Source organism: Triturus cristatus, chromosome 7 (assembly GCF_964204655.1).
Source record: "Triturus cristatus chromosome 7, aTriCri1.1, whole genome shotgun sequence".
In the NCBI taxonomy this organism is placed as follows: Eukaryota; Metazoa; Chordata; class Amphibia; order Caudata; family Salamandridae; genus Triturus; species Triturus cristatus.
The window spans coordinates 553,693,694-553,719,638 of record NC_140590.1 but is presented as its reverse complement, the minus strand read 5'-3'; the positions used below and the strand labels follow the sequence as shown (position 1 = coordinate 553,719,638).

At 46.6% G+C, this 25,945-nt stretch overlaps 1 protein-coding gene across 8 annotated transcripts in view; it reads left to right on the top strand.

Moving 5' to 3' along the window:
• The window catches only part of TMEM94 (transmembrane protein 94), an 805,258-nt gene that overhangs the window by 341,596 nt on the left and 437,717 nt on the right, over positions 1–25,945 (top strand). For 6 of the 8 annotated variants that reach the window (XM_085617011.1, XM_085617005.1, XM_085617010.1 and 3 more), the window contains exons 10-12: positions 4,833–4,949; positions 5,398–5,454; positions 6,221–6,325. In XM_085617011.1, the coding sequence (XP_085473137.1) occupies positions 4,833–4,949; positions 5,398–5,454; positions 6,221–6,325 (279 nt within the window). The remainder of the gene's footprint in view (positions 1–4,832; positions 4,950–5,397; positions 5,455–6,220; positions 6,326–25,945) is intronic. The other 2 variants (XM_085617013.1, XM_085617012.1) reach the window with 1 other exon arrangement.

Here is a 25,945-nt window from a genome sequence, read left to right as displayed (position 1 = left end):
GTCTAGTGGAGAGGCCTTCTTGTGGATGGGGATAATTTCTGCACCCTTCCAAGTGTGAGGGATATCCATACCAAAAAGAATTGCGTTAAAATATATCAATAGGTATGGTACCCAGACCAGCGGTTCACTAATAAATAGATCCCCGGGAATCCTATCTAGGCCAGGGGCTTTACCAGAAGAAAGACGCTTTAGGGCAGCCTGAATTTCACGAGAAGTACAGAGTGGTGGATCGAGCACCCATACTTCGTTATTCACTTGGGGAGATATACTAGTCAGAAGTGGTGGTAGTTCAACCGCATGATCACTTGTCGGAAGACTAAAAAGGGGCTTGAAATGCCTCAACGAAACCTCTTCACTTAGGCCAGGTGTTCTAGCTGAAGATCCCTCATATCTACCACATCTGACTAAATTCCAGAAGGTCCTGGAATCATGGCTATCCAGGGCGTCCTTTATACTGGCCCACCTGGCAACCTCCCAATCTTTTTGGGATACAGATGTAATAGATTTATACAAGAGTCTGGCTCCTCTGATACTATGCGAGGTACCATTTATCACCTCCCACAGGAGTGCCCGTTTAGCATCCCTGCAGCTAAAGTTGAACCAATTAGCTTGATTCCTCGCCCCATTTAACTTTGGTTTTGCCGCAGCATAAAAAAACTGGCGGCCTTAGAAAAGAGTTTGGTGTGGATAGTCTCTAGTTCTTGGAAATATGATAAGTCCTGACTACCCTCCATGAGAACAAACGCTTCAGCTAAATGAGTGGCCACATGGGAATATAGTGCAGCGATTTTATTTGGAGTTGTCAAAAATGTTACCCACCTAATGCGTCGGCCACCTGCCACCACTGTTAGATTGGGTACTATAGATTGGTCCAGAGTCCTTGGAACTCGTATTGGATCCAAATGGTGCAAAAATTCCAAACTGAGGAGATTGTGGTCACTATCAGCCCTATCCACTATGGTAAAAGACTTGAGATGGAACCAAAACTCCACGTTTACCAAGATGTAATCAATGGTTGAACTTTTACCCAGTCTGTTATAAGTATGCTTCCCCGGGGCATCTGGAGCAAGTCTGCCATTACAAGCTCGAAGAGAGTGAGTTACTAAGAGCTTGTTGATCTCAATAGCCAGAGGTGTTAAACGCGGAGCAGAATACATAAGTCAGTCCTGGATGTTCCAGGTTGAATCCTCCTCAGAAGTAATAGAGGGGATACCAGCCAGGGGTTCAAAGTGGCAATTAAAATCACCCCCAATAATCTTATAGGTAAGTTTGGAAAACAGGGTCAAAAGGTCATCGAGGGCATTAAGAATGGTGAGTCCCAGTCGTAGTGGAGTGGGGCGTAAATAGATATTGATTACCAGTATCGAGGTACCGTCCCCAAACTTCAAAATAATACAAAGAATATCTAAAGAGTGGGAGTCGATAACTCTAACTGTACACCCCAGGTGGGTGGCCACCCAAATACATAGACCCCCCGAGGGTCGCCCCCCTGGGGCCCTGCACCGCCGGGACGCTATAAGAAGCAAAACCAGCCCTAACCGGAGAGGTCGTCATCCACGTCTCTTGAAAGAGACATAGATCGTAATCATCTACCAGTGCCTCCCAGTCAGGATTGGAGAGTTTGGTACCCAGCCCTGCTACATTCCATGACCCAATTAAAGAGCCGGAGTTGACGTCCTCAAAAGAGCTGCGGGGTTCAATCTCTAGACCTAAAGGATGGCCTCGGTAAGATACCGAGGTCAATTCTACGTCATCGACAGAAATACCAATACTAGAGCCAGGGGAAATCGTAGAAGTATTGGGATAACAAGCGGTAGGAAGACCAACCGCTACACTCTCCCCCTCCAACATGGAGGCATTGGCCCTGCCATAAGATAGACCTGTAACCCCCTCACAAGGGGCTAGTCAAGCTTCGCTGTCCAAAAAGCCAAAGGAGTTGGCAACTGGAACATTGTAAGCAGCAGTTTGCGGGCCAAAATAGGAGTTCCTTAAGGCAGACCTTGCCAAGCCGGCCGGCCGTTGATCGAAATAGCCCAAAGGTAGAGGGAGGGCGAGCCTTGCCATTCAAGAATAAAATTAACCACTCTAGGGTCCCTGAAGTTGATAATAACGCAATCCCCTCCCTTGTCTTTTTGGTTCACCCCCAACCAACTTACCCTTCGCGCAAACAAAATTTCCCCATGACCCCCTCTTGGTAGAGATCTAAAAGTATTCAACCAATGGGTAACCTTGTTCTTCAACTCTGGGAAAGGTTCCTGGCGAGCACCGGACAATGGGGGGGACGCCTGAGAGAACCACCACATATGGCGAGGCCTCCGGAGGCAGCTGTGGGAAAAGTGATGGTGGTAATTGCCCAGAACTATGGTCATTTTCATCTATAAGATGGGGTATCAGAGCACTGTCCAATCTCCTCTTACCAGGTGCTAAAATGGGAAAAGTAGAAGGTGGTGGAGGCACGCTAGATACGGGCACAGATAGCCTGGAGAGTGAGGGAAAATCCGGTACATTAGAACTTATGGTGGAAAGAAGTGTGTTCGTAGTAGTTGGTACCCGTGCCCCGATATCATTCGGACCAGATACACATGCAGTAGAACAAGTGCCTTGGTGACTGGGCATAGAAGTCACAGGAACCATATGAGTAATCCCACTCCCAGGAGGGGCGAATGAATGCCCTTATGATTTACTATTAATTAAGGATACAACTCTATCGATTTTACTCATCTAGCTTTTAAATTGAGAAGTGATGAGTTGTTCCAATTGAGTTTGCAAATCAATTAATAGATGTGTGGCCCATACCGGAGGTGCTGGAGAGGCAGACAATTGTGTTAAACCTGGGTTTGGAGATATTCTAGATACAGGGTTATTTATAGGAGGTTTAATAGATGGCTTTACCTTCTTATTTTTGCCGCGAGATTTTTGAATCCTAGATGTTACTTGTGGGACCTGGGGTGGTAGTGTGTTAATCAATGAAGTGGCCGCAGGGCTGGCCGCCAAGTTCACTCAAAGTAATCTCAAAGTAAACCAAATGTAATCTAACAGTATTTACAAACCGTTTTAACAGTTTACAAATTGTTTGCTCAACTGTAAAAGTAATCTGAATGTTCCTACAAATACAGTATTCACTGTATTGCTGAAGAGTGTGAAGAGTGTAACCTACCTGCTACTAATTAAATCTTGGTTCCAGAAATAAAACAACAAAATAATAACTTTTTATACAAACTGTTGGTCTAGATTCAGTCTTTGAGTGTGTGACATCATTTCTTGCCAGAGTGTGTACAACAAATGCTTAACACTACCCTCCTGGTAAGCCTGACTGCTCAACCACTCTACCACAAAAGAGATTAAGGTATTATCTACTTTAGTCTCTGCTATACCTTTGGGGAGCGACTGGACTCTGTGTACACTATACCTTACTTTGGTATAGTATATATAGAGCCAGCTTCCTACAGCATCAATATATGAAAACTCTAGTGCTGAGAAGGAAAAAGTACTTAACCTTAAGTACAGCTCTCCAGCCTTAGTATCTTGCATAGTTCATCTGCGACCCTCCCTCCTTTTCTTTGTGGTATGCCTTATAGGCTTGTGCTTCGATAATTCAAGTGTAGTGGGCTAAGGGTGGCGTGCTTTTTAGAGTACGCCTTTCTCAGTGGCTGTTAATCATACCTAAAACAATTTGATGAATATTCACTTACATTACTGTGTTAAGCGTTAGGATTGTAATACTGTTGCTTTTAAAAATGTATCAGAGATTCCCAGTCTGGCATTGGAGAATGGTTTAATCATTGAAATCTGTGAAAGACACCAGTGCTGGAAAGCTATATTTACAGTAATTTGGTCTTTCATGACTGTTTGCCATGATTGGATTTTAGATGCTGATTGTGGTTCTTGGTAAACACATATTCAGTTTTCGCTGAAATTGAGCTTTTAGTACACTGTACACATCTAGCTTTGGATGAGGGAGGGGCAGGGTCTGACGCTGTTGACAACACTACTTCTAGTAAGAGTTGAGTACTATAATCTTATTGATACCTTGTTTGGCTAGGAGGGTCACCAGAGATTTAATGTACATTTTAAATTGTAAGCCAGATATTAAGGTAAAAAAGAGAACTGTGAGAGAGACTTAGGATAAGGCTGGCACATGGAGGTATATGGGGGTGGACAACTTTTGGACTCGTAAGGATGTGAACCAATATAGGACTTTGACTGCTGTAAAAAGACGTTACATGCATATCAGTCTTTGCTGTTTCCACAGTAGAAATATAACCTGCTAGACAATGTCCCCTCTGCACAAGTAAGAGAGAAGCCACATATACATTTTGACCTCTTCACTGAAGTGCGGTTTGAAGGCCTGGATACAGTCGACTCTTAACATGTGTTTTCCACGTATGGATGCTGAAGTGAGACATTGAAAAAGTGGTGAATGGATATTTGTGTGCTTACACTTGTTAAACAGTGGGATTCCTGTGAATAGCATTGTGTTTTAGAGGTTGTTTGGCTTATCTCTTAAATGCTTGTCTCTTTTTTATACGTGTGCAGTCAGTCTTAATATGTCCCCACAGAACCATTCCTTCAAAAATTGGAACTCCAGTTTCTTTGCACAAGAACACAAGCATCTTTAGATGCAAGTCTACCTTTTGGTTCTCAGCAGAGGCGCAGCTAGAGTCCATAGGCTTATCAAACTAGACCATTACGTTCTTTCACAGCAGAACTACAGATACCCAAAAATAGCCACTGCTGCTAAAGGGGAGGTAGCACTTTTCAGCTTTGTCACCCTTATTATAGTGGGCAGAGATTGTTGTGTACAATTAAATGCTTTGTCATTGCTTCCTCAGGTAAATGGTGTCTTACCTGTCCTTCCTCTACTTTTTCCGATCTTGTGGATTCTTGTCACTGCATTGGGTGAGGCTCGTGTACTAGCCCAGATGAGTAAGGGCTGTCCTTCTGCCCTGGTAAGTGTGGTGTTGTTCTTTGTTGGGTGGGGAGAGTGTGTTTATTTGTGTAGGAAACTGATGCTTGCTTTTTACATGGTACTAACTGGCAGTATGATTGTGGCAGTACTGATGTCGATTATCATGAATGGGGTGCCTGAACTCACACCTGTGTTGTTTGGTGATACCTTTTCACACACACCTTTGTTTTCAGATGGGGGATGGATAATAGATGAGTGGGATTTCAGCATTCTGATGTGGTGCACTACTAGTGTTTCGCCTGTTTCTGACTTTGAAAATTGAAGAACTTCAGTCTTTGTGATGGAGTTTGTTTTGTTAGAGTCCAGTAGTATGATGAATTCTTTCATCACTCATCAGCCTATAAAAGCAGTGAGTCGTCCTCCCCTTCTTCTCCAGTCTACTCCCTTCATGATAGCATAATAGTAACCAGTCTCTTCTCTTGCTCCAGATGGCTAAGTTTTCAGAGGACACGCTCAGCAGCTACACCGAGATGGTGTCATCTCAGGTACCCACGTGTTACTGGCCTTTTGTTTTATTTTCTCTGCCCAACTGCGCTATCTTTTAGTCCATTCACACTCCCTGGAACCTAAACCAAAACACTGACCGTGCAAAGTCCCTTCTGTCCTCTGCCCTGCGTCCTGCTTGTGGTGTCTGTGTTTCTCTGGCTCTTACTCAAGTGGTAGAAGTTTTCCTCAGTTCTGACTTTTTGCTTGTTCCTACCTGCTTCCTGTCTGTGCTATGTAGCTGCCACACTGCTTCAGCTTCCTTGCACTCTGCATGCTGGTGCATGGATATTTGTAATGCACTATTAGATTTTTTCCATGAATCAGTCGATCATTACATGTGATTAACTAATCTGAGAGTATTACACTGATGCTCACTTTCCACACCCTTCCCTGTTGCATTGAAATTGTGTTCAACGTATGTTGACCTCCAGCAAGGTCAACTCATAAAAGTGCTATCCTGCGAATGTTCTTTACTGATCAGAGGTGAGCACTTACGAAGTGAGTGTATTCGATCGGGAATCTTGCACGCATACTAGGAGGCCATTGCCATCCATAGGGGAGGTCTGGGCAGCCGCAAGGATGCTCGAAGAATCAGTACTTTCTGTACCATTTTCCCTACCATGTCTATGTTCTCCCTTTTGCGAGTTTATGCTTTGAATGCTGTATGATCTGAGGGGTGGTTTGTCATTGTTTGTCCACCTCTCACCAATCTTTTTGGTGTACATGTACATCACATCCAGCTATTATTCTTTTTGTATCTTGCAGGAAATGATGCGGTGTGTCTGGAGTCATTTCCTCAGCTTATTGAGAGGCAGGTCGCAGACTCTCAGCCTCACCTCTAGCTTGCTGCACAGCCTGGGATCAGTTACAGTAAGTCTGTATGTTCGAGCTAGATTATGGTGGCTCAGGTGATGTGGGCATTCCTACATGGGTAATGATACACTGACATAATTAACCGACTTGAATGGAGATACTAACCATAAAAAAAATTTTCCTGTAGGAACTCTTGTCATTCACACATATGTGCTTCATTTCCCCAGAATCTGTTTGTGTCTTTGTAATGTCCTGTGTTTTAGACTCTATTATTCAGTCATCACAAGTTTGTACATAATTTTAAGGTACTTACCTTTTCCTAATGATTCGTCAGCTGCTAGACTAGAATTACTGTGGGCTTCAGTGCAAGTTCTATAGAGTGCAGAGTGGGTGAGTGTATGAAGAAAGGATGTACAGTGCTGGTCTGCAAACAGAATTACCTCAAAGTGATTCCTTGTTGAAGTAGAAGTGAGAGGGCAGAGTCTTGTATCTCAAAACAGTGGTCCCTTCTTCTGTGAATTTCTGTCTTTCTTACAAGTTTTACAGTCTCTGCGGTAGCTTTTGGTCAGCTGAGCACAGTTGCTGTGCTAGAGAGTAGTGTCGTCTTATGCTGCCAAGACTTTTCTCTGAACAAATTTGTGTATCCGAATGGATTAAACTGCCACATAGAACATGCTTTACAAAAAAAGTTTAAAAAAAAGAAAAAAATTAAAGTCACTCTTCACAAACAAAAAAATCAACTGGCGGACTTCACACAATTTGAATAAACAGCTGCAAAAACAAAAGATATATATAACCATCAAGGATATTCATCAAACAGCAAGATATGAAACTAAGTACTGAAGTGCATGTTAAAAGAGTGGGTTGGCGTAGTCGAGCTGTAAGTTTATGATTGGCAATTTCATTAAAAAATTAGGGTATATGTTGTAGTAGGTTAGGATAATGAAAATGTGCCTAGCTTTAGTACAGGTAAGTTTCAATTCTATTAAGGACACGGAGGTGAGGATTACGCTTTCTTCCTTTGCTTTATTCTATCTGCAGCCATTTCGAAACACAACAAAAACTCATTTTCCCATGAACACCAAGGAAATAGGAAAAAGTCTAAGTTCACAAGTCCTTCTTCTCTGCTTGCAGCCCGTCTCAACGTGGTCCCTCTTTACTGCTTACTCCTTCTCTTCATTCGTGCAAACAACTCCATATTGAATTTGATACGTCTTGTTTGGAACCATCATTCCTGCAAAAACAGGCACCATTCGAGACCATTTCCACTATGATTGGATCATAAGTACAACCGCTGAAGGAAGACAAACTGCAATGCAATGCATAACCATAGACCCAATCCTACAATTAAATTTTATACCTCATTTACACATGAAACCAAGTTACTTGCACCAAACCGCTTTGCATGGTATTCGCAATGCAATAAGCAGCCGTCTCTCGCCCGGGGGACGGACTTCCTCAGTCAACTCTTCATATGCGCTGAGGCACTGTCCCACACGCAGCTTGGAGGATTCCAGGAATGCCAGATAGGAGATAACCCTAGTATTGCATTTGGTCCTTATACTGACCATAAACGAAATCCCATCCAGGGAGAAGACTCTGCCCTAGATATCCAGGGCTCTCACATCTGACACGCGCATGCAAGAAACCAGACACACTAGTATCGCCAACTTGGCTGAAATCTCCTTGAGTGATAAAAACCTGTTCGGCGGCCAGAATAGGAAAAGATTGAGCACCAGATTGACATCCTATTGCACAGAATAGTGTGGTACTGGCGGAATGGAAAGGCGAATTCCCCGAAGAAGTCTGCAGACAAACAGATGCTCCCCCACTGGAGCACCATCATTGGTGATATTGCCCGCAGAAATTGCTGATCGGAACGCATTGATAGAGCGCAAGCCAATTCTTCCTCTGCGAGACTTGCCAGGAAATTAAGGATCTGGATTACATCGGCGCCCACGGGATTGACACCTGTTACATACACCAACGGCGCCATCTGTTCCAGGCAGATCAGTACCTCTTGGTTGTTCTGTCAACTCATGCTCTGGATAATAGTGACACAGTGTGTCCCGAAAGGCCGGGAGCGATCAGACTGTCTGAAATCTGCCAGGCCATCATCCACAGCATCCCCTCCACCACTAGACGGTGTGAATTGAGATCTGGATTCAGCAGGATGTGAGGAAAGTGGGGGAGTTGGATTGGAGAATCCCAAGAAAGTTCTAAAAGAACCAGGAACCACACTTGAGATCTTCAAATAGGAGTAATCAGCACAGTCTCTGCTTGCTGGTGAGGAGGGAACGCGTAACCTCGTTCACGACTCCAGTGCAGGAGGAATGCTTCTGCCTGGTCTCCAACTGAAAATCCTGGTAACTGATGATCCAGATGTGACACAAACAGGTCGACTGAGAAGGGGCTCCACCTCCCCGACAGCTGGGAGAAAACTTGCGGGTCCAATTTTCCAAACACTGGAGTCTATTAGATGGCGAAAGTGCCAAACTGCCACCTGATTCACCTGACCCAGAAGGTATTCTGCCGTGACAGACACCTGGTTCTCCTGGCAAAAGTTCTAGAAATCCTTGGCTAGGTTTACCAGGGCGCGAGATCTGGTACAGCGCAGGTGATTGATGTACCTGACCGTGGAAATATTAGCCATTTTGAGGAGAATGCATGATTGCATTCTGTTCGGGAAAGATGGCCTGAATTGAGGAAGAGAGAAAGTCCACGAGACGGGCAAGCTGGTGCAGGGATGTATGGGATTTGGCCAAGGTTTGATGCAGCTCATGCCTGATCGTTGAACTTTTCTAGGCTGGAAGGCTCAGGGTTGAGGCGATTGAGTCTATCGTAAATCCCAGAAAGGTCGTGCATTGGACCGGAGTCAGAAGGGATTTCTTTTCGTTTATCACAAATCCCAACCCCTGCAATAAGTTCACTGCTGTCTGTAAGTGCAGAGTCAGTTTCCTGGGGCATTTAGCTAGGAAGAAAATATCTTCTAGATAGACTATCATCCTGATGCCTTGCGCTCTTAGGAATTCCACAGACGGCCTGAGGACCTTCGTGAAACACCATTGAACCGAGGATAGCCCGAAAGGCAGAGTGGTGAGTGGTGAACTCGAAGATCTAGCCATCGCACCTGAGCTGCAGGAAACGCTGGTGAGGGGAAAAGATAGGGACAGTGAGATATGCGTCCGTCAGATCATCAGGGCCATCCAATCAAGAGGTCTCAACACGTCCCAGAGTAGGTGGATACCTTCCATCTTGAAATGGCGGTAAACCACCCACTCGTTGAAGCCCTTCAGGTTGATCACTTGTCTCCGACCCCCGTCGGCCTTGTCGACCAGGAAAATGTCGCTGACAAAACCATTGGGATGCTCTTCTGAGCAACAAATCGCCCCTTTCTGGATGAGGGCGGACAATTGTTCGCCTATGAACTCCGTGTTGCGCTGGGAAAATGAAATGGGGAGGGCAACCTGATGAGGGCAGCCGTAGAATTCCACCTGGAAGCCCTGGACTGTCTGGAGCACACAGGCATCGCTGGTGATAGAAGCCCACGCTGTGAGGAAGAGCGCTAGGCGACCCCCCTCCCTCCCCTAATCTCAGGCTAACCGATGGCAGAACACTCACCTTTTCTAGAGGCGTTCAATTGACCTCTGTAGCCTCCACGGCCTCTGAACTTCTGTCCTCTGGTAGGGTAGAATGTATTGAAGCGTGCACTGTCCTGGTACTGCCACGCTCGGAGCCTTGTCCCCTGTCAGGGTTGGAGTAGAAGTAATGGCTGGTTGAGCGGCCCCTGCCACGACTGACCCATGGAAAACCGAGGGGTATAGACCCTCCGAATTTTGGACTAGACTTTATCCAGGGTGGTGATCATCGCCACAAACCTGCTAAGTTCTTTAACAAAGGAGTCCCCAACCCTCCCCCCCCCCGGGCCTCAGCTCCAGCCTCCGAAGAGGTGAGGTCCCCCAATTTCAGGTCCATCATTATTAAAATAAAGCGCTGCTGCGCTGTAAAGATCGTGAGGCCTTAGCCTTCTCACTCATATCTAGAATCTTGGTCATCGGGCTGACCGCGTCCAGAAGCTTATCCTGGCAGGAACGCCAGCAGCGGTCGATACTCTTCTTGGGGTTCTTAATAAACTTTGCCAGGAATGTCGCCATCTTCAGATCGATATCCGGCATAAGGGCTACCTTGCCATCTAAAAGGGGGTGAGGGCATTCCACTCAAAGGCGATTGTGAGCTTCCTTCTCAATGGGATTGCACAGACGACTCGCGACATACTTGGCCACCTTGTCCCCTGGCACCCAGTCCGCAGACGATGTTGTCCGGGTCTAACATATCTGACTCACCCGTTGGGGTGGAAGGGGGAGCGGGAAGCCACGATCTAGAGGGGCCCGCGTCTTCATCCGTATCCATGGGTGAATTTCATGTGTCCTGGGGTTTTGGAGAGGTGGTGCGTGGTGGGGTCAGGGAACTATTCGGGGGACCCGTTGTGGTGGAACTTGCGCCAAAAGTGCCTGCTTCTGGCGCGCAAAGGCTTCTGCGTCCACCCCAGAATTACACTGTGGTTGGGGGGGGACCCTCTCTCCTGTGGTGTTTGGAGGGCCTTTGGTGGATCTGGCATGGGTTCAGCCCATTTGGCGCACTCCCGCGCAATCTGCGCTAAGATTCGCTGCTCTAAGGACTCCATGGCCTGGTTAACAGCCCTATATATCGATTCATCCACTGCCTGATAAAACTCATTGTCCCACGGGAGGAAGGACAAAGCGTCCTCCTCCTGGAACTAATCCTAGTCAGACTGCATAGCCAATCTGGCAACATAGATTGAAAACGTGGAATGCACGCTTAACACAAAAGGCAACTCTATAAGTGCTGGGAGCACAGGTTTAGGGCACACAGAGTGTGTACAGTATTTGGACAGGGAGGGGGCCCATGCTGATATGGGTGAGCCAAAGGCACACAATTCACGGGCTGAGCCCTGGGACACTCATACCCTTGAGTTATTATGGGCTATTGCCACCCGAGAAAGTATCCTACACAGCACTGTCAAAGATAATGACCACATAGGGTGTAGAGAACTTGGGTATACAGACCCAAACACGGGTGTTAATCAGGCAGCTAGGGACAAGGCTGGACTCTCCTCAGGGCAGCAACTTGCATTGCCCATAGAGGTGCCAGAGTGACCTCAAGCGGCGGGAGGACCTCACCACAGGAAATATTGGGAAACAGGTTGCATTAAGCACGCAAAAGATCCCGCGACAGACTGCAATCTGAAAAGGAATCGAATACCTGCATGAAAGAAAACGTAGCATTCAACCACCATAACAACCACCTCCTTAACAGGAGAAGAGAAAAATATCGACTTAACTTGCTGCAGAGCAGCGAAGAAAGAGGAGGAGCGGACAGTAAAGAGGGACCAATAAAGCAAAGGAAGAAGGCATAATCTGAGCCTCCGATCCTGACATAGAATCAAGGAATATTCTGACTTCAGGTCAGACTTTGACATAAGTAGTCATTTTTAGGTCGAGCCTAGAGACAGCGCGCATGCGATGCGCTGGGAAACTTGTTGTAGTGGAGTATGTAATAGAAGCCCTGCCCACTCTCTACCCATATTTGTCTGTGTCCTTCGTAAATGCTGGCATCTGATTGGTAAAGAGGCTTGTTAGTCCCTCCTTAGTATCAACTTGTCTTCATCTGTAACCGACCATGGCGACTGGCCCTTTTACTTCAGAGGTTACACGGTACGTCTTTTTTTGTCTGTGAGCAATAGTTTTTTTAATGAGTTTTTTTTACTGCATGACACCAGTACGGAAGCCGAAATGCAGATGACTTTTGAAACTGAGATTGTGACAACCACTCGTGCACTTCTGTATGACCGGTACATACTTTCTGTAAGAAAACTGAAGTATTTCAGTAATTGCTCGGGATTCATTGACAGCTTGATCTTCTTAGACATCCTTTGGTCTGTAAAGCATCCCCCGTGAATCGTGATTCAGTATGAGCATATGTTCCAAATCCTTGTGTACACACAACCAAATAGAAGCATGTCATTCATTTGGGCACAGCACTGAGATAAATTTAGCGCCTCACATCCTGCGGTAGTTGCATACAATATACCAGGTAGCAGGCACAATACGCAGCGTGTTCTGAGTGTGTCTGCTGCAAAGCTGCAAAGCCTATCTAAAACTTGATTTTATCTTCAAATGATGCGGATTGTAGCCCAAGGTGTATATGTATAGTGCGCGCTGCTGCTAGACAGGCATTCTCTGCTGAAGGGGAGCGTTGCCGGCTTGTGTCTGTGCTTACGTTTGCTTAAGGACGGAGAGTGCAACAAACCAGCAGCAGATGAGCTCCGAGAAAATATTGTTTTATGGAGGCAAGCCACAACTTGTAAATTTTAATCCTTTAGTTTTTGTCAGCATTCAAATCTAGATTATCTGACTGACAGAGCGCATGCACTTCTTTTACTTAAATGCAAGCGAAACAGGAAAGAACTGCTCTAGGGTAGTAAGTACCTGCACTTTATATTTGCATGTCTAGCACTGGCTCTGGCCCTCCTAGACGTGCGCCTTAGTCAGTGTCAACAGCATATTTCGTTAACATTGCAGGCTTCGTATTAAGCATGTCGGTAAAAAGACAGGCGTGCTAATGACTCCGTCGTTAAAATGACATTGCAATCCAAAGTCTTCGGGAGGAAAAGGTTGTTTGCCGTACAGCTTGCCTACAGCCGAGAGAGAGGATAGGTGTTCCGAAATGCTGAGTGAGGGATTTCCACAAGGGAGGAAATAAGGATGGGACTGTTGGCTCACTTCGTGAGGGAACTTGTATAGCGCTGCACTGTGAATGGAATCGGATCTGGGCGCTGAGCGAAAGGGTTCGGAATTTCATACATTACCACACGGGACCGTGCGTGTTTCGAAGAAGTTTACAGCTTGGATTTGAAAGGGAGAGTACCAACACTTAGCATTTTTGCAATAGTTTTAAAGGGTTAATACCGGCATTTCTATATTTAAAATTCTAACACTTTTCCATGCTACCGTGGTTCTGTATCGTTATTCAGTTTCGATGACCGGCCAACAGATGGAGGGCATATTCTGCAAACTTCAGTGCCAACAAAGGAACACAACAGGGCTGTCGGGCGAAGGCAGGCCCTCTGAAATTATGCGATTCTACGGGCTCTTTTTTTTACCACATAACTGTGGATTTGCCACCTAATCCATCATCTGCTGCATACTCTGCAGATTTTATACAACAACAAAAAAAGATTTGTCTTGCTCAGTCTGATCTACAGTTACTAAACGTGGCGACACGTGTACGCACAGTGAAAGCCCCCGCTAAAGATAGACTTGTCATCTTTCAGTTGTTTATTGCTGTGTTTGGTTGTTAAACTGGTAAAATGTTTGCACAGAAATCGTTACTCTTTGTGTGAAAATAAGAATGAAGCAATGCCATCACAAAATGTGCCACATTACACCGCATATTTTGCCTTTTCTTGACCAATAATGTGGTCCTCACCTACAGCATAATTCCAGTTACTCTGAGCATAGGTCTAGGCAATATTTCTGGGTAAGTGGGCAGCTTACCCATAGTAGAACATTTTCTCTTGGCCTCTCTGCTGAGACTCCAACCCCTGGCATTTGTTTTCTAAAATCCAGACCTAGCTGTGCTGATAAGGTAGTGCGATGAACTGAGCACCCACTACGAGATGTGCAAGTGTGTCTCAAAACAGAGATTCAGAAATGCTAAGGGGCTCTCACCTCGAACTTTACCTTTTTAGAAGGTGCACAACCCAAGTACAATTAGTTAAACACTGTCATTTGGGCAATAGTGTCTCTATATAGAATTTTAATTGATATGAAATACCTTAATATTTCCAATTAAGTTTAGTTGCTGGTCTATACCGAAAATAGCATAGATGTTATGTTTAAATGTCAAGCATCCCTTCAGTTGACCAGGTGGTGACACTTGTATGAGTTCCTCACCAAGCTATTCAATCCTTCGAGTTGAGGTACACAGGTCTGCAGCCCTCTTGATAAATATACGTTTAGCGGGAATCGGCTGAGGAAAAACAAAGCTTTTGGCTGATGTCTCGAGCAGCCTGAATGATGACAGTCAGCATACCGGTCACCCTTGCCCAAGAGTTGGTCTATACTACAAGGCGACACGTGTGGCACTTTGCAAGTCCTTTAAATACATTTAAGAAAATTGAATCGTCGAGATAGCTGCAAAATGTTACCAAGACTTGTGGTTAAATATGCAAGTAGCGCGGTCTGAAGAATGTACCTTTTAGATTTAAAAAAAACTAGGAAATTGTAATCCTAGTTTATTAATTCTCAGCAGCAAATGGGTAAATGTTTTAAGTGGCTCTTTTGAACAGTGAGGGAACAAGCATGTATTAGTTTAGATGTTTTGTAAACTCCTGGTTGTCATTGTAAGATTATATAAGTGCTTTTCCTGCTTCACGGCCATGAGTGGAATATAAACATATACAGAGCATGTATCTGATATGATGTGACATTATCTTTAGTTGTGAATGAAAAACAGGGACAAATCGGAATAAAACTCAGTGTGCTGCTTTCTTTAGTAGTCCCTTCAGAATGATGTACATGGTCAAAGTGGCCTGTGACAGTTATAAGCCACTACCCATCTCTCTCTGAGCGATGGTGGACTATACCATTTTGTAGTATCTGAGAAATGCCATATAATCACTTTTCTTGGAAATGTGCGCATGCATGAGGATCTGGCAACGTATCAGGGTTTACTTTTTAAAATGCAGGTTTGTAAGCCAGAGACTTGGCGACAACAGATTTGCACACAAAACTTTTAAAGGTCATGAGTACGGTCCATTTGCTCGAAAGTACCCAGTTGAAACCAACTGTTGATGTTGTGTGGTACACTGAATTCAAGCAGTGCCAAGGGAAAATGTTCTCCTGGCAAAGGACCAACTGGTTCTGGAGGTGGTTTGTCAATGTGTCAACGTCATGGTTGTGTCTTCTTCCCATAGAGGCATGAGGGAGTTGTGGCATCTGCAGGCTCTATCCCATGAGCACATAAAGTCTACAACACCTGCCGTGTCATTCAACAGAGCAGAGCATTGTTATTGTGCAATCCCAGTTAATATTAGCCAGCAATGAAGTGACTGGATGAAGCAAGTGATGCTTTTTAATATGACGAATCACATGTTTCCTTGTTATAACCATGCCCTCACTAATGAGCTGAGGCATTATCCTCTTTGCTCAATATTGGCAGGCTTTGGAAGTTGCTTCATATCCAGGGAAGAAGAAAATTAGGCATTTTATTGCACCCCAATACATCTGCCCTTTCCATGATCTTAGCGGTTAATGGCCTCTGTTCCCAACCTACTCTTGTGGTGGTCCACAGAATACAAGTGTCTGAATATGGGAAGATGAATTTGGTACTGGCTAAGGGGGAACAGGGAAAATGTTCTGAAGCATCAAACATGCATCTAAAGTGTTAGCAGTCTTATTAGGTCAAGCCTGGGGAGCGCATGCGCTGCTCTGCGAGGCATGCTGTATTAGAGTATAGACCTGAAGCCCCACCCACTCTCCGCCATATTTGTCATTGGTTTGTGTCCCTGTCTTTCGGAAATTCCGGCTTCTAATTCCTTAATAGGCTTGTTAATCCCTCCTTGTCTTCATTTGGGACCTCCCATGAGGACTGGCCATATTACTTCTATTGTTACACACTATGTCTTATTTAGTCTGTAAGCACTATTTTCTTTAATGAGTTTCTCCTACTGCAGGAACAACATGCCTTCGTGCAACATTCAGCACGCTATGCATGTTTTCACTTTCCAAGCAGCCGGGGACAGTGGCAGCCGGTCATTTGAAATAAAATAGGTCTCACATTTACAAGAGTTTGAGCTAGTGGCATTTTAAATGACAATGCCTTTTATTTATGTGTTAATGATCGACATAGATAAAGAAAAAGGCATTGTCATTTACAATGCCAATAGCTTAAACTCTCGCAAATGTGAGACCTATTGCATTTCAAATGCTTGTTCTTCTAGATACTTCTAACTACTGATTCTTTACCTTTAAAATATTCCAGAGGCACCAGACTGTATCCTCCTCTGTGCGATAACATCAGTTCCTTTCTTTCTATGCTCCAGATAAAATTCGGAGCTCCCTGTTTAGTCAGTCTTCTGATGACTCCTAAAACCAAATCCAGTGGGGTAGGAAACGATCTCCCTGTCTAAGACTACAGGTTTAAAGCCAGGCTATATCAGTAGGAAACAGACGTCGGTCACAGACCTGCACAAGGTGTCTCTGGTGTTTGGGCTTGGAGCATGGCTTGAAGACAAGTGCAAAGGCAATTCGGGCTGAGAAGCAAAACTGTATGTTGCCAAACACAAGAAGAAATCTTAGGCCTTGCGAGGGGGTGAGGGAGGATTTTATGCATGGTCATGTACTTGTATTTTTTAAGAAAACCTGAATAAAACAGATTAAAAAGAAAAATCTCAGGACTCACATAAGTCCGTCTCTCGATCCAAGTCGAGGGCTCATACCCGCTCCCAAGGATGGTACTGTGAGAGGTCAACTTCATAGCCTAAGTTCTCCATTTAGTAAAAGTTCAAACAAAAGCACAAGAAAGTGCAGCAGGATTCAACCTCATGCTGCCACTGGCTGTGCAAAGAGAAGGTGCAAGGGCGTAATGATTTCAGTCTGTCTTCCTTCAGATATCTGGTTGCAAAGACGATTCCGCAGTCAGTCCCAGTGTTCTTCGAATTTCATGGACTATTTGTGATGCTGCAGCAGATCGGACTCCTTAAGGAGTCCTGTCGGACTTTTTTTCCCACCGGATGTCCCCTGTACCCCTTTATCCCAGAGGAGGTTGGGACGCTGACTCCATGAGATGCAAATATGTTCTTTATTGCTATTGTTCTGTTTTGGTTTAAACACAGAGTCTTCAAGTAGGTGAGATATAAAAAAAAAAAAAAGGGAAAAAAAAACGTTGGTGAAGTCACAGTCTCTTTTCAGTATTCGACTGTCTAGGCCTTCGCAGAGTTTCTCCTCCTTAAGAATGGTTCCCGCTTTGTTTCCTTTATGGCTGGTATCTCCGAAATGAATGGGCCGGGTAGGAGTAGTAAAAGAAAAAAAGAAAAGAAAAAAAAACAAGATCGCTTTGAGTCAGCTGTTTCACTACACTGGGAAAGGGGGGGGGGGAAGAGTGCTCCACCACCGGTGCCCTACACGTGCGGTGCCTAGGTGAGGGGATATTTAGTGTGTTGTTCCCTGGGTGGCCCGTAGTCCTGCCCACCACCCTCTCAGTGAGAAGGGACGCGTGGTTGTCACTTGCCTGGTGCCACGACCCTCCGGGGCCGTGGTGTATGGAGAACCCGTTTTCGTATCTCTTGCAGGACAGCCGGTCCTGTGGGCATCTTTCGTGACCTCTCTTCCTTCTCTTCCTGCTTGCTCTGGCCTCGGGTCGTCTTCATCCTCCCTCTTTGTTTCCTCCGCCTTGCTGTCCTCGCGCCCGCTGTCCTCGTCTCCTTCCTCCTTCTGCTCCCTCCGTGATTCCCTCGCTGCTTGTCTCGCTGACTCTGCTTTTAGTCCCTCCTCTAGGTTCCTGCTTCCGGCGTGGAGGGGAAAAACGACTAGACCGGCACCGCTGCTTCCTGCTGGCGGTGCGGTGGCGGCCATGTTGCATTCCCCGCACGACTCGGGCGACGAGACCGAGTCGGTGTCATCACCACACTGCCTTCCCCCCTGGAATGGACGCGGGGGCCATTCTGTCGCGGGACATCTGGAGAGGAAATCGACATTTCCTTGCAGTTTTCCTGGGACATGGAGGGTGTTGAACGAAAAGGGCTGTAAGGCAAGAAACCACCGAAGAATTTTAGGGTTTGTATCTGTATGCAGGGACAACCAGGTAAGGGGCGCATGATCAGTGAGCAATATAAAACGTCGGCCCAATAAATAGTATTGCAGGGCCTCTATTGCCCATTTTATAGCGAGACATTCCTTCTCAATAGTGGCGTATCCCAACTCCCGGGGAAATAGCTTACGGCTGAGATACAGTACCGGGTGAAGGTCTCCCAAGTTGTCGGGTTGTGACAGGATAGCTCCTATACCCCTACCAGAGGCATCGGTCTGTAAGACAAACGTGGAGTTGAAGTTAGGGCAGGCAAGCACTGGATTGTGGCAAAGGGACTCCTTAAGTAAACAGAAACTTTGCTCTTGTGCCTCAGTCCATCGAAACTTGCCATTGGCTTGTGTCTTAGTTAGGAGATCTGTGAGGGGACTGGCTATGTCCGAGAAACCCTGAATAAACCGCCTGTAATAACCGACTAGGCCGAGGAAGGACCGTACCTCCTTCCTGGAAGTGGGTCGTGGCACTTTGGTAATGGCTTCTACTTTATTCATTTGGGGTCTTATCTCTCCAGACCTAATGTTATACCCAAGATATTCGATATGGTCCGCCCCAAGGGTTGTCTTTTTAGGATTGATAGTGAGACCCGCAGTTTGTAATGTATTCAGTATGCTCTTGAGATGGGCTAAGTGGGTATCCCAGTCTGGGCTGTAAACCACTATGTCATCTAGATACGCCATGGCATATGTCTGATGTGGTGAGAGAATCGTGTCCATTAGCCTCTGGAAGGTGGCCGGGGCCCCGTGGAGACCGAAAGGAAGGACTTTAAACTGAAACAAGCCAAAGGGCGTAAAAAAGGCAGTCTTGTCTCGTATGGTGGGTTTTAATGGAATCTGCCAGTACCCTTTTGTGAGGTCTATAGTGGACATTATTTTAGCGTCTCCGAGTCGCTCGATAAGTTCGTCCACCCGTGGCATAGGATATGCATCAAAACGTGACACCGCATTGAGTTTGCGAAAGTCGATGCAGAAGCGTATGCTTCCGTCGGGTTTGGGAACTAACACAATCTGGGAAGACCAGGCACTGTGTGAAGGCTCGATTATGTCTGCATCTAACATAGCTTTTATTTCTTTTTCTACAGCCTCTTTTCTGGCTGCGGGAATACGATAGGGCCGTTGTTTGATGGGTTCGGAGGTGGTGGTAACTATGTCGTGTTCTACTAGGGATGTTCGTCCTGGGGTGCCTGATAGAACAGTCGGGTAGGATGCACATAGGGCCTTCAGTTGGTTTTTTTGTTCACTTGTGGTTTGGGCTCCCCAAATGGGCTGCGGTTGGTCTGTCGTTTGCGGGGCCATCAGGGCTACTTCTAGGGGCTTGTTCAAGGCTACATGACACACACGGGCATTGGTACATTGGGATATTGGGACTGGTCCCTCCCACGCCTTCAACAGGTTTACATGGTATACTTGACTGGTTTTGTTTCGGTGCGGGATGGCTACCCGGTAGGTAACCGGGGTGACTTTACTCAAAATGGGGAAGGGGCCCTGCCAGGTTGCCAACAACTTTTTTTCAGTAGTAGGCAGTAGGACCAGAACCTGGTCACCCACTACGAACTCCCTCAGCTTGGCGTTCCGGTCGTAGTACCGTTTTTGTTGGGTTTGAGCCTTCTCCATATTCGTATGGACCTCTTCCCATAATGATGACAAAGTATCTCTAAGGGACGCGCTATACTGTAGCAAGGGTTTTGCCTCATCTTCCTCTTCAGTCCACTGTTCTACGGCCATATCCAGGAGTGTACGGGGTCTTCGTCCAAACAACAACTCAAATGGGGAGAACCCCGTAGACTTCTGCTCATGAGTCCGTATGGCAAAAAGGACTAGGGGAAGTTGCCGGTCCCAATCCCGTCCAGCCCGATTGATACATTTCTTCAGCATCATCTTGATAGTTTGGTTGTATCGTTCTACAAGACAGTCTGTTTGAGGATGGTATACGGCCGTTCTTATCTGTTTAATTCCTAGCAAGGCACATACCGGTTTCATCAGTTGGGACATGAAGGGTGTCCCTTGGTCTGTAAGTAGTTTGTGTGGGAACCCAACACGTGAAAACAAAGTAATCATGGCTTGTGCTACTGCCTTTGTGGTGGTTGTAGTCAGGGGGAATGCCTCCGGGTACCGGGTAGCATAATCCACAAAGACAAGAATGAACCGGTGACCTCGGGCAGAAGGAATTAGGGGTCCCACCTAGTCCATCCCTACCCTTCGGAAAGGGACGTCAATGATCGGAAGGGGTTGTAGGGGAGCACGGGGTAGGATAGGTTTGTTAACCAACTGACATCTCACATACGAGGCACAGAACCGGGCCACTTCCTGATACACCCCAGGCCAGTAGAACCTCCCTAGTAAATATTTGAGTGTGTTTTCCTTTCCGTAATGGCCTCCCCCTACCTGGCTGTGCGCTAGGGATAATACTTGTTCACGAAATGCTTTGGGGACCAGTAATTGTTCCTTTCCCTGGTTATCCTCACGCGTACCCCTATAAAGAAGGCCCTTTTTGATGAAAAAGTAGGGTCCTACCTTTTCTGGTTGTTCGTCTTGGACCTGCCCCCAGGCATATTGTAGGGTGGAGTCATCCCTCTGGGCCTGACGAAAATTCTGAGGAGGGTCTTGGGTTGCCTCTGAGGAAGCAAGAATAGGTACAGACAGGACGTGTTTAGACCGATTGTAGGATGCTCTCTCCTTTCTTTTTTCTCTACATGTCAGTGCTCTTCTTGTAGTAACAGGGGTTCCTATGTCACTGTTAGAGAATGGAGCGGTTTCTAACCACTTCAGTGTTGGGGCAGGGGGACCCAGTGATTGTAAATAGTCATGAAACCGGGGCAAATCAGTGCCTAAGAGTGTCAATTCGGGCAGTTCGGGTACAACCCCTACCTTTCTTAATTGAGGTTCCCCGTTAATCTCTAACACCACCTCGGCTAACGGGTATAGCTTCTTCTCCCCATTGACACATGTCACCTGTACGAATTCCCCTGGTACTATTTGTGTCTCGGGAAGATGCTCCTGGGATACCACTGTATAATGGCAGCCGGTATCAAGGAAGGCAGTTATAGCCTTTCCATTGACGTGTATTCTCATTTGGTAATGGTTGGGTTCTTTTCCTGTGACCAATACTCGTCCGCGTGTATATCCTACCTCCATGGGTTCTGGGGTGGACGTGCGTGTAGGGCAGTGCCGAGCGATATGCCCCCACTCGGCACAGTGGAAGCACTGGGGTCCCTGGGTCGGTGTTGTAACCGGGAAAGGTCTAAGGGGACCTTTTGAAACAGGTGTTTTGGGATCTATAGCAAATGGGGCTGTTCTGCTTGGTGGTTTTGGGGAGGGTATAGGGGGCCGATGTGTGGGATTTTTAAAATCGGGAGAGCGATGGTAGGCACAAGCCAGGTCTACTGCCACAGAAAGGTTAGGGTGTTGCTTAATCCATACGCGAGTGTTATAAGGGAGAGTGTCCAGATATTGTTCTAGATATATTTTTTTTGCTATCTCCTCTGGGGTTGCTACTGTTGGTTGCAACCAACGGTTTCCTAGATCCTGAAATATAACGCCCGAGGATTGTCCCCGACAGTCCATTTTTCTTTCCTAAATCGGCTCCGGTAGTACTCTTGATCACACCCAAGCCTCTCTAGGATCGCCTTTTTGATATCAGGGTAACTGGTAGTTCCTGCCGGGTTGGCGGCCTGATAAGCTGCCTGTAATTCTCCTGAGAGCAGGGGTGCTATGTATTGTCCCCATCTTTCCTGAGGCCAGGAGGCATTAGTTGCTACGCGTTCAAAATTAACAAAAAAATAATCAGGATCGTCCCCTCTTTGGAATTTTTGTAATACAGACCCAGGCACGTTGGGATGTACCCTTGCACTTGAGATGGCGTCCATGAGTCTCAGGATGGCGGTGTCTTGCACCTGCTGGTTATTAGTTAGGAGAGTAGCCTGGTCTCTAAGGGCTGTCTGGAAGTCCTCCCGGTCTTTTTCTGCCTGTTTGGACTGCTGTTCCATCACCAACTGCAGATGGCGTTATCCCCCTGCTAACTGGGCTATGATGGCCTCCATGGGTATGGGTTGGGTCATTGTATCAGGACCACTTATATCCCACTTCTGACACCCCTGTCGGACTTTTTTCCCACCGGAAGTCCCCTATTCCCCTGTACCCCTTTATCCCAGAGGAGGTTGGGACGCTGACTCCATGAGATGCAAATATGTTCTTTATTGCTATTGTTCTGTTTTGGTTTAAACACCGAGTCTTCAAGTAGGTGAGATATAAAAAAAAAAAGGAAAAAAAAGAACGTTGGTGAAGTCACAGTCTCTTTTCAGTATTCGACTGTCTAGGCCTTCGCAGAGTTCCTCCTCCTTAAGAATGGTTCCCGCTTTGTTTCCTTTATGGCTGGTATCTCCGAAATGAATGGGCCGGGTAGGGGTAGTAAAAGAAAAGGAAAAAAAAAACAAGATCGCCTTGAGTCAGCTGTTTCACTACACTGGGAAAGGGGGGGGGGAAGAGTGCTCCACCACCGGTGCCCTACACGTGCGGTGCCTAGGGGAGGGGATATTTAGTGTGTTGTTCCTTGGGTGGCCCTTAGTCCTGCCCACCACCCTCTCAGTGAGAAGGGACGCGTGGTTGTCACTTGCCTGGTGCCATGAGCCTCCGGGGCCGTGGTCTATGGAGAACCCGCCTTCGTATCTCTTGCAGGAGAGCCGGTCCTGTGGGCGTCTTTCGTGACCTCTCTTCCTGCTTGCTCTGGCCTCGGGTCGTCTTCTTCCTCCCTCTTTGTTTCTTCCGCCTTGCTGTCCTCGCGCCCGCTGTCCTCGTCTCCTTCCTCCTTCTTCTGCTCCCTCCGTGACTCCCTCGCTGTTTGTCTCGCTGACTCTGCTTTTAGTCCCTCCTCTAGGGTGCTGCTTCCGGCGTGGAGGGGAAAACCGACTAGACCGGCACCGCTGCTTCCTGCTGGCGGTGCGGTGGCGGCCATGTTGGATTCCCCGCACGACTCGGGCGACGAGACCGAGTCGGTGTCATCACCACAAGGCCATACTGCAGATATTTGGCACTTTTCTAGCTTCCTCTGATGTGGCTTTTTACCCCAAGGATCCGCAGCGGCCCTCAGTTGGGCTACTGCCTGTGGATCCCTCTTCAGGTTCATTTGACCCTTCTGGACCGATCACAAGCCCAGTACAGACTTCCACCCCAGCTCCAAAACCTGTGTCGATCCCTCCCACGTTGATGCCGGTTCTGACAGCACTGAATGGAGATCCCGTGCTGGTTCCGAACTCTGTCCCCGGAACGACTTCAGCGTGATCCTAACTGACGCTGCGCTAAGAGATCGCAACTGATTACGATACAGCATGATTTTATCCTTTGCCCCCACTAGAAGCAGACATTCCATTAGACCCTCTATTATCTCTTTGGCCCTGATTCTGACCAAAGTTTGGCACCACCCAGAGTTGATCACAGTTTTATCATGGGCTTATAATAGAGTGGTAGGCTTTAACATCTCCAGATACAGGGTCGAGCTCGCCATTTCGCCCTTCATCGAAGGAAAGTTCTTCTTTGGCAGTGGTAATTCAAAGTGCGGCTGACGTCTTAGACCTCTAACTACCCTCTATTGAGGTTAAGACAAATGTTCTCACAGAAATTGTACAGCCTAGGCCAGCCATTGCTCCCATTCAATGAGGCCCTCATTGACACCTTAATGGGCACCTGATCAAAGCCCTGTTTCTGCCTACCGGTGGATAGACAGGCGGTCAGACGTCATAGACTGGGCTTATTGACCCTAATTCCCCCATTTAGCATCCTACTTCTGAGATTCTGGTTGTTCAGGATTAAACCAGCAAGGTGAAGCCCAACTCCTTTCACATGACTCCCACAGGGAGGGAGTCTAGGAGGGTTGAGACGTTTGAAATATTAATGTTCTCATCGGCTAGCCTGGCACTGATGCCAGTCAATGCATTTTGCCTGTTAGACAGATATACGCACACCCTTTGGGGCATAGCCAGTGAATTGTTGCCGGTAGTTCCCGACAACCTTGGGGCCTCACTGGCTCAAACCATTCAGGATGGTCAAAATGCAGCCAAATACGTGATTCCTGCTTGCCTTGCTGCTACTAATTGTCTAGGAGGGACGGATGGCACTAGTATGCTGCTCCTCTGCATGCTTAGATGTGCTCCACACGATTCTGTCGAGATGTAGGACTCTCATTGGATATGCTTTTCAATGTCTCACTCATGTTTGGTGAAAAAGCTGAATCTGCCTTGGAGTGTTTCAAAGCGAGTAAAGCCACAGCACTTTCTCTGGGTCTTCTGACCCCTGCCAAACAGTTTCCTCACCAGTTTTGGAAATTCAGAGACTATTGTAGGGGGCTTCTGCAGAAAACGCTGCAGGCCTTTCAAGACCAGTGACCTAGATACGACAGGCAATGTGCAGACCTTCAAGGGCACCAGTCCTCCCCAATCCCTATTGCCTGAGGTACGATCTAGCAAGCTGCTTTAGCTTGCTGTTAGTAGTGCACAGCTACCCTGTGGGAGGCAGAATCCATCGCTTTTTCCCTGAGTTGGCACCCATCATGTGCCACAGATAGGTCCTTTGTTCAACATGGCGATGCCATATTCTTTCTTTCTGCTCCTCTGAATCTCCTTCCCGCTTAAGAGCGAATCAGAGGAGCACTTTTCTATTGCATTGCAAGAAGTGAGAGTTTTACTCTACAGAAGAACCATTGATAGGGTTCCTGATTCAGAAATAGGGGAGGGTTGCTACTCTCACTATTTCCTTGTGCTAAACAAAGATGGGGACCTTTGGCACACCTTCGAGTTCTGTCCTCTGTATGTCTTCCTACAGAAAGACAAATTCAAAATGCTCACGCCCCTGACCAGGGCATCTGCATGGTGTTATAGACGCAGGCAGATGCATATTTTCATATACCCATCCGGAAGTCCCCCAGATGTTACCTGTAGTTCAAGGTAGGACAGGAGCATTTTCAGTTTGCTGTGCTCCCCTTCGAGCACACCATTGCCCCACGGGTGTGCACGACAAATTATGACGGTAGTCACCGCTCATCTTTAAAAGTTGGGGACAACAGTTTACTCCTAACACGATGACTGATTTTGAAGGTGTGATCACCACAGTCCATCATAGACCACCTTCGGCCGACAGTGAACCTCCTGATGTCATTGGAGTTCACGATCAAAGAACCAAAATTGTACTAGATTCCTAGAGGCATTCATCCATTGGAGGTGTCCTATATACAGTACAGTTGAAGCCTTCTAATTTGCAATGAGTGCAGGACATTTTGGCTATGATCCTCATGTTTCAGCCTCTGTCCTGGATCTCATTGAGTGCAGCTCTGAGGCTTTTGTCCTTTTAGCCTCATGCATCCTTATGGTTGACTGTCTCAGGTGCCATATGTGGGCTATGCAATGGAATCTAAAGTTCCAATAGGCCCATCACCAAGGAATCCACACATAGAACCCTAGAGCTTTCTAGGGGAGGGAACTAGAGACTACTGGGTGTTCAGGGTGAGCTGGCCTCCAAACCTAATATGCAGACACAAAAATAAGCTTTCCTGAATAGATCTCGGATTTCACACAAATTGACAAGCACTATGCACTAATTTAGTTGGGTGCTGGGCATCTCAAGAAATGTGAAGGACTGTCCTCACACACCACCAGGTGTAATGCTTCATCATTGGCAGTCGTCTCTCTCTAGAAATTGCGTTTGGTAGAGAGCGGGCCTACACCTGGAGACAGGGAGGCACTTCTAAAAGGTAAGTGGGGGCCCGTGATAAAGTGAAGGTTTATAAACCAATGTAAACATCAAA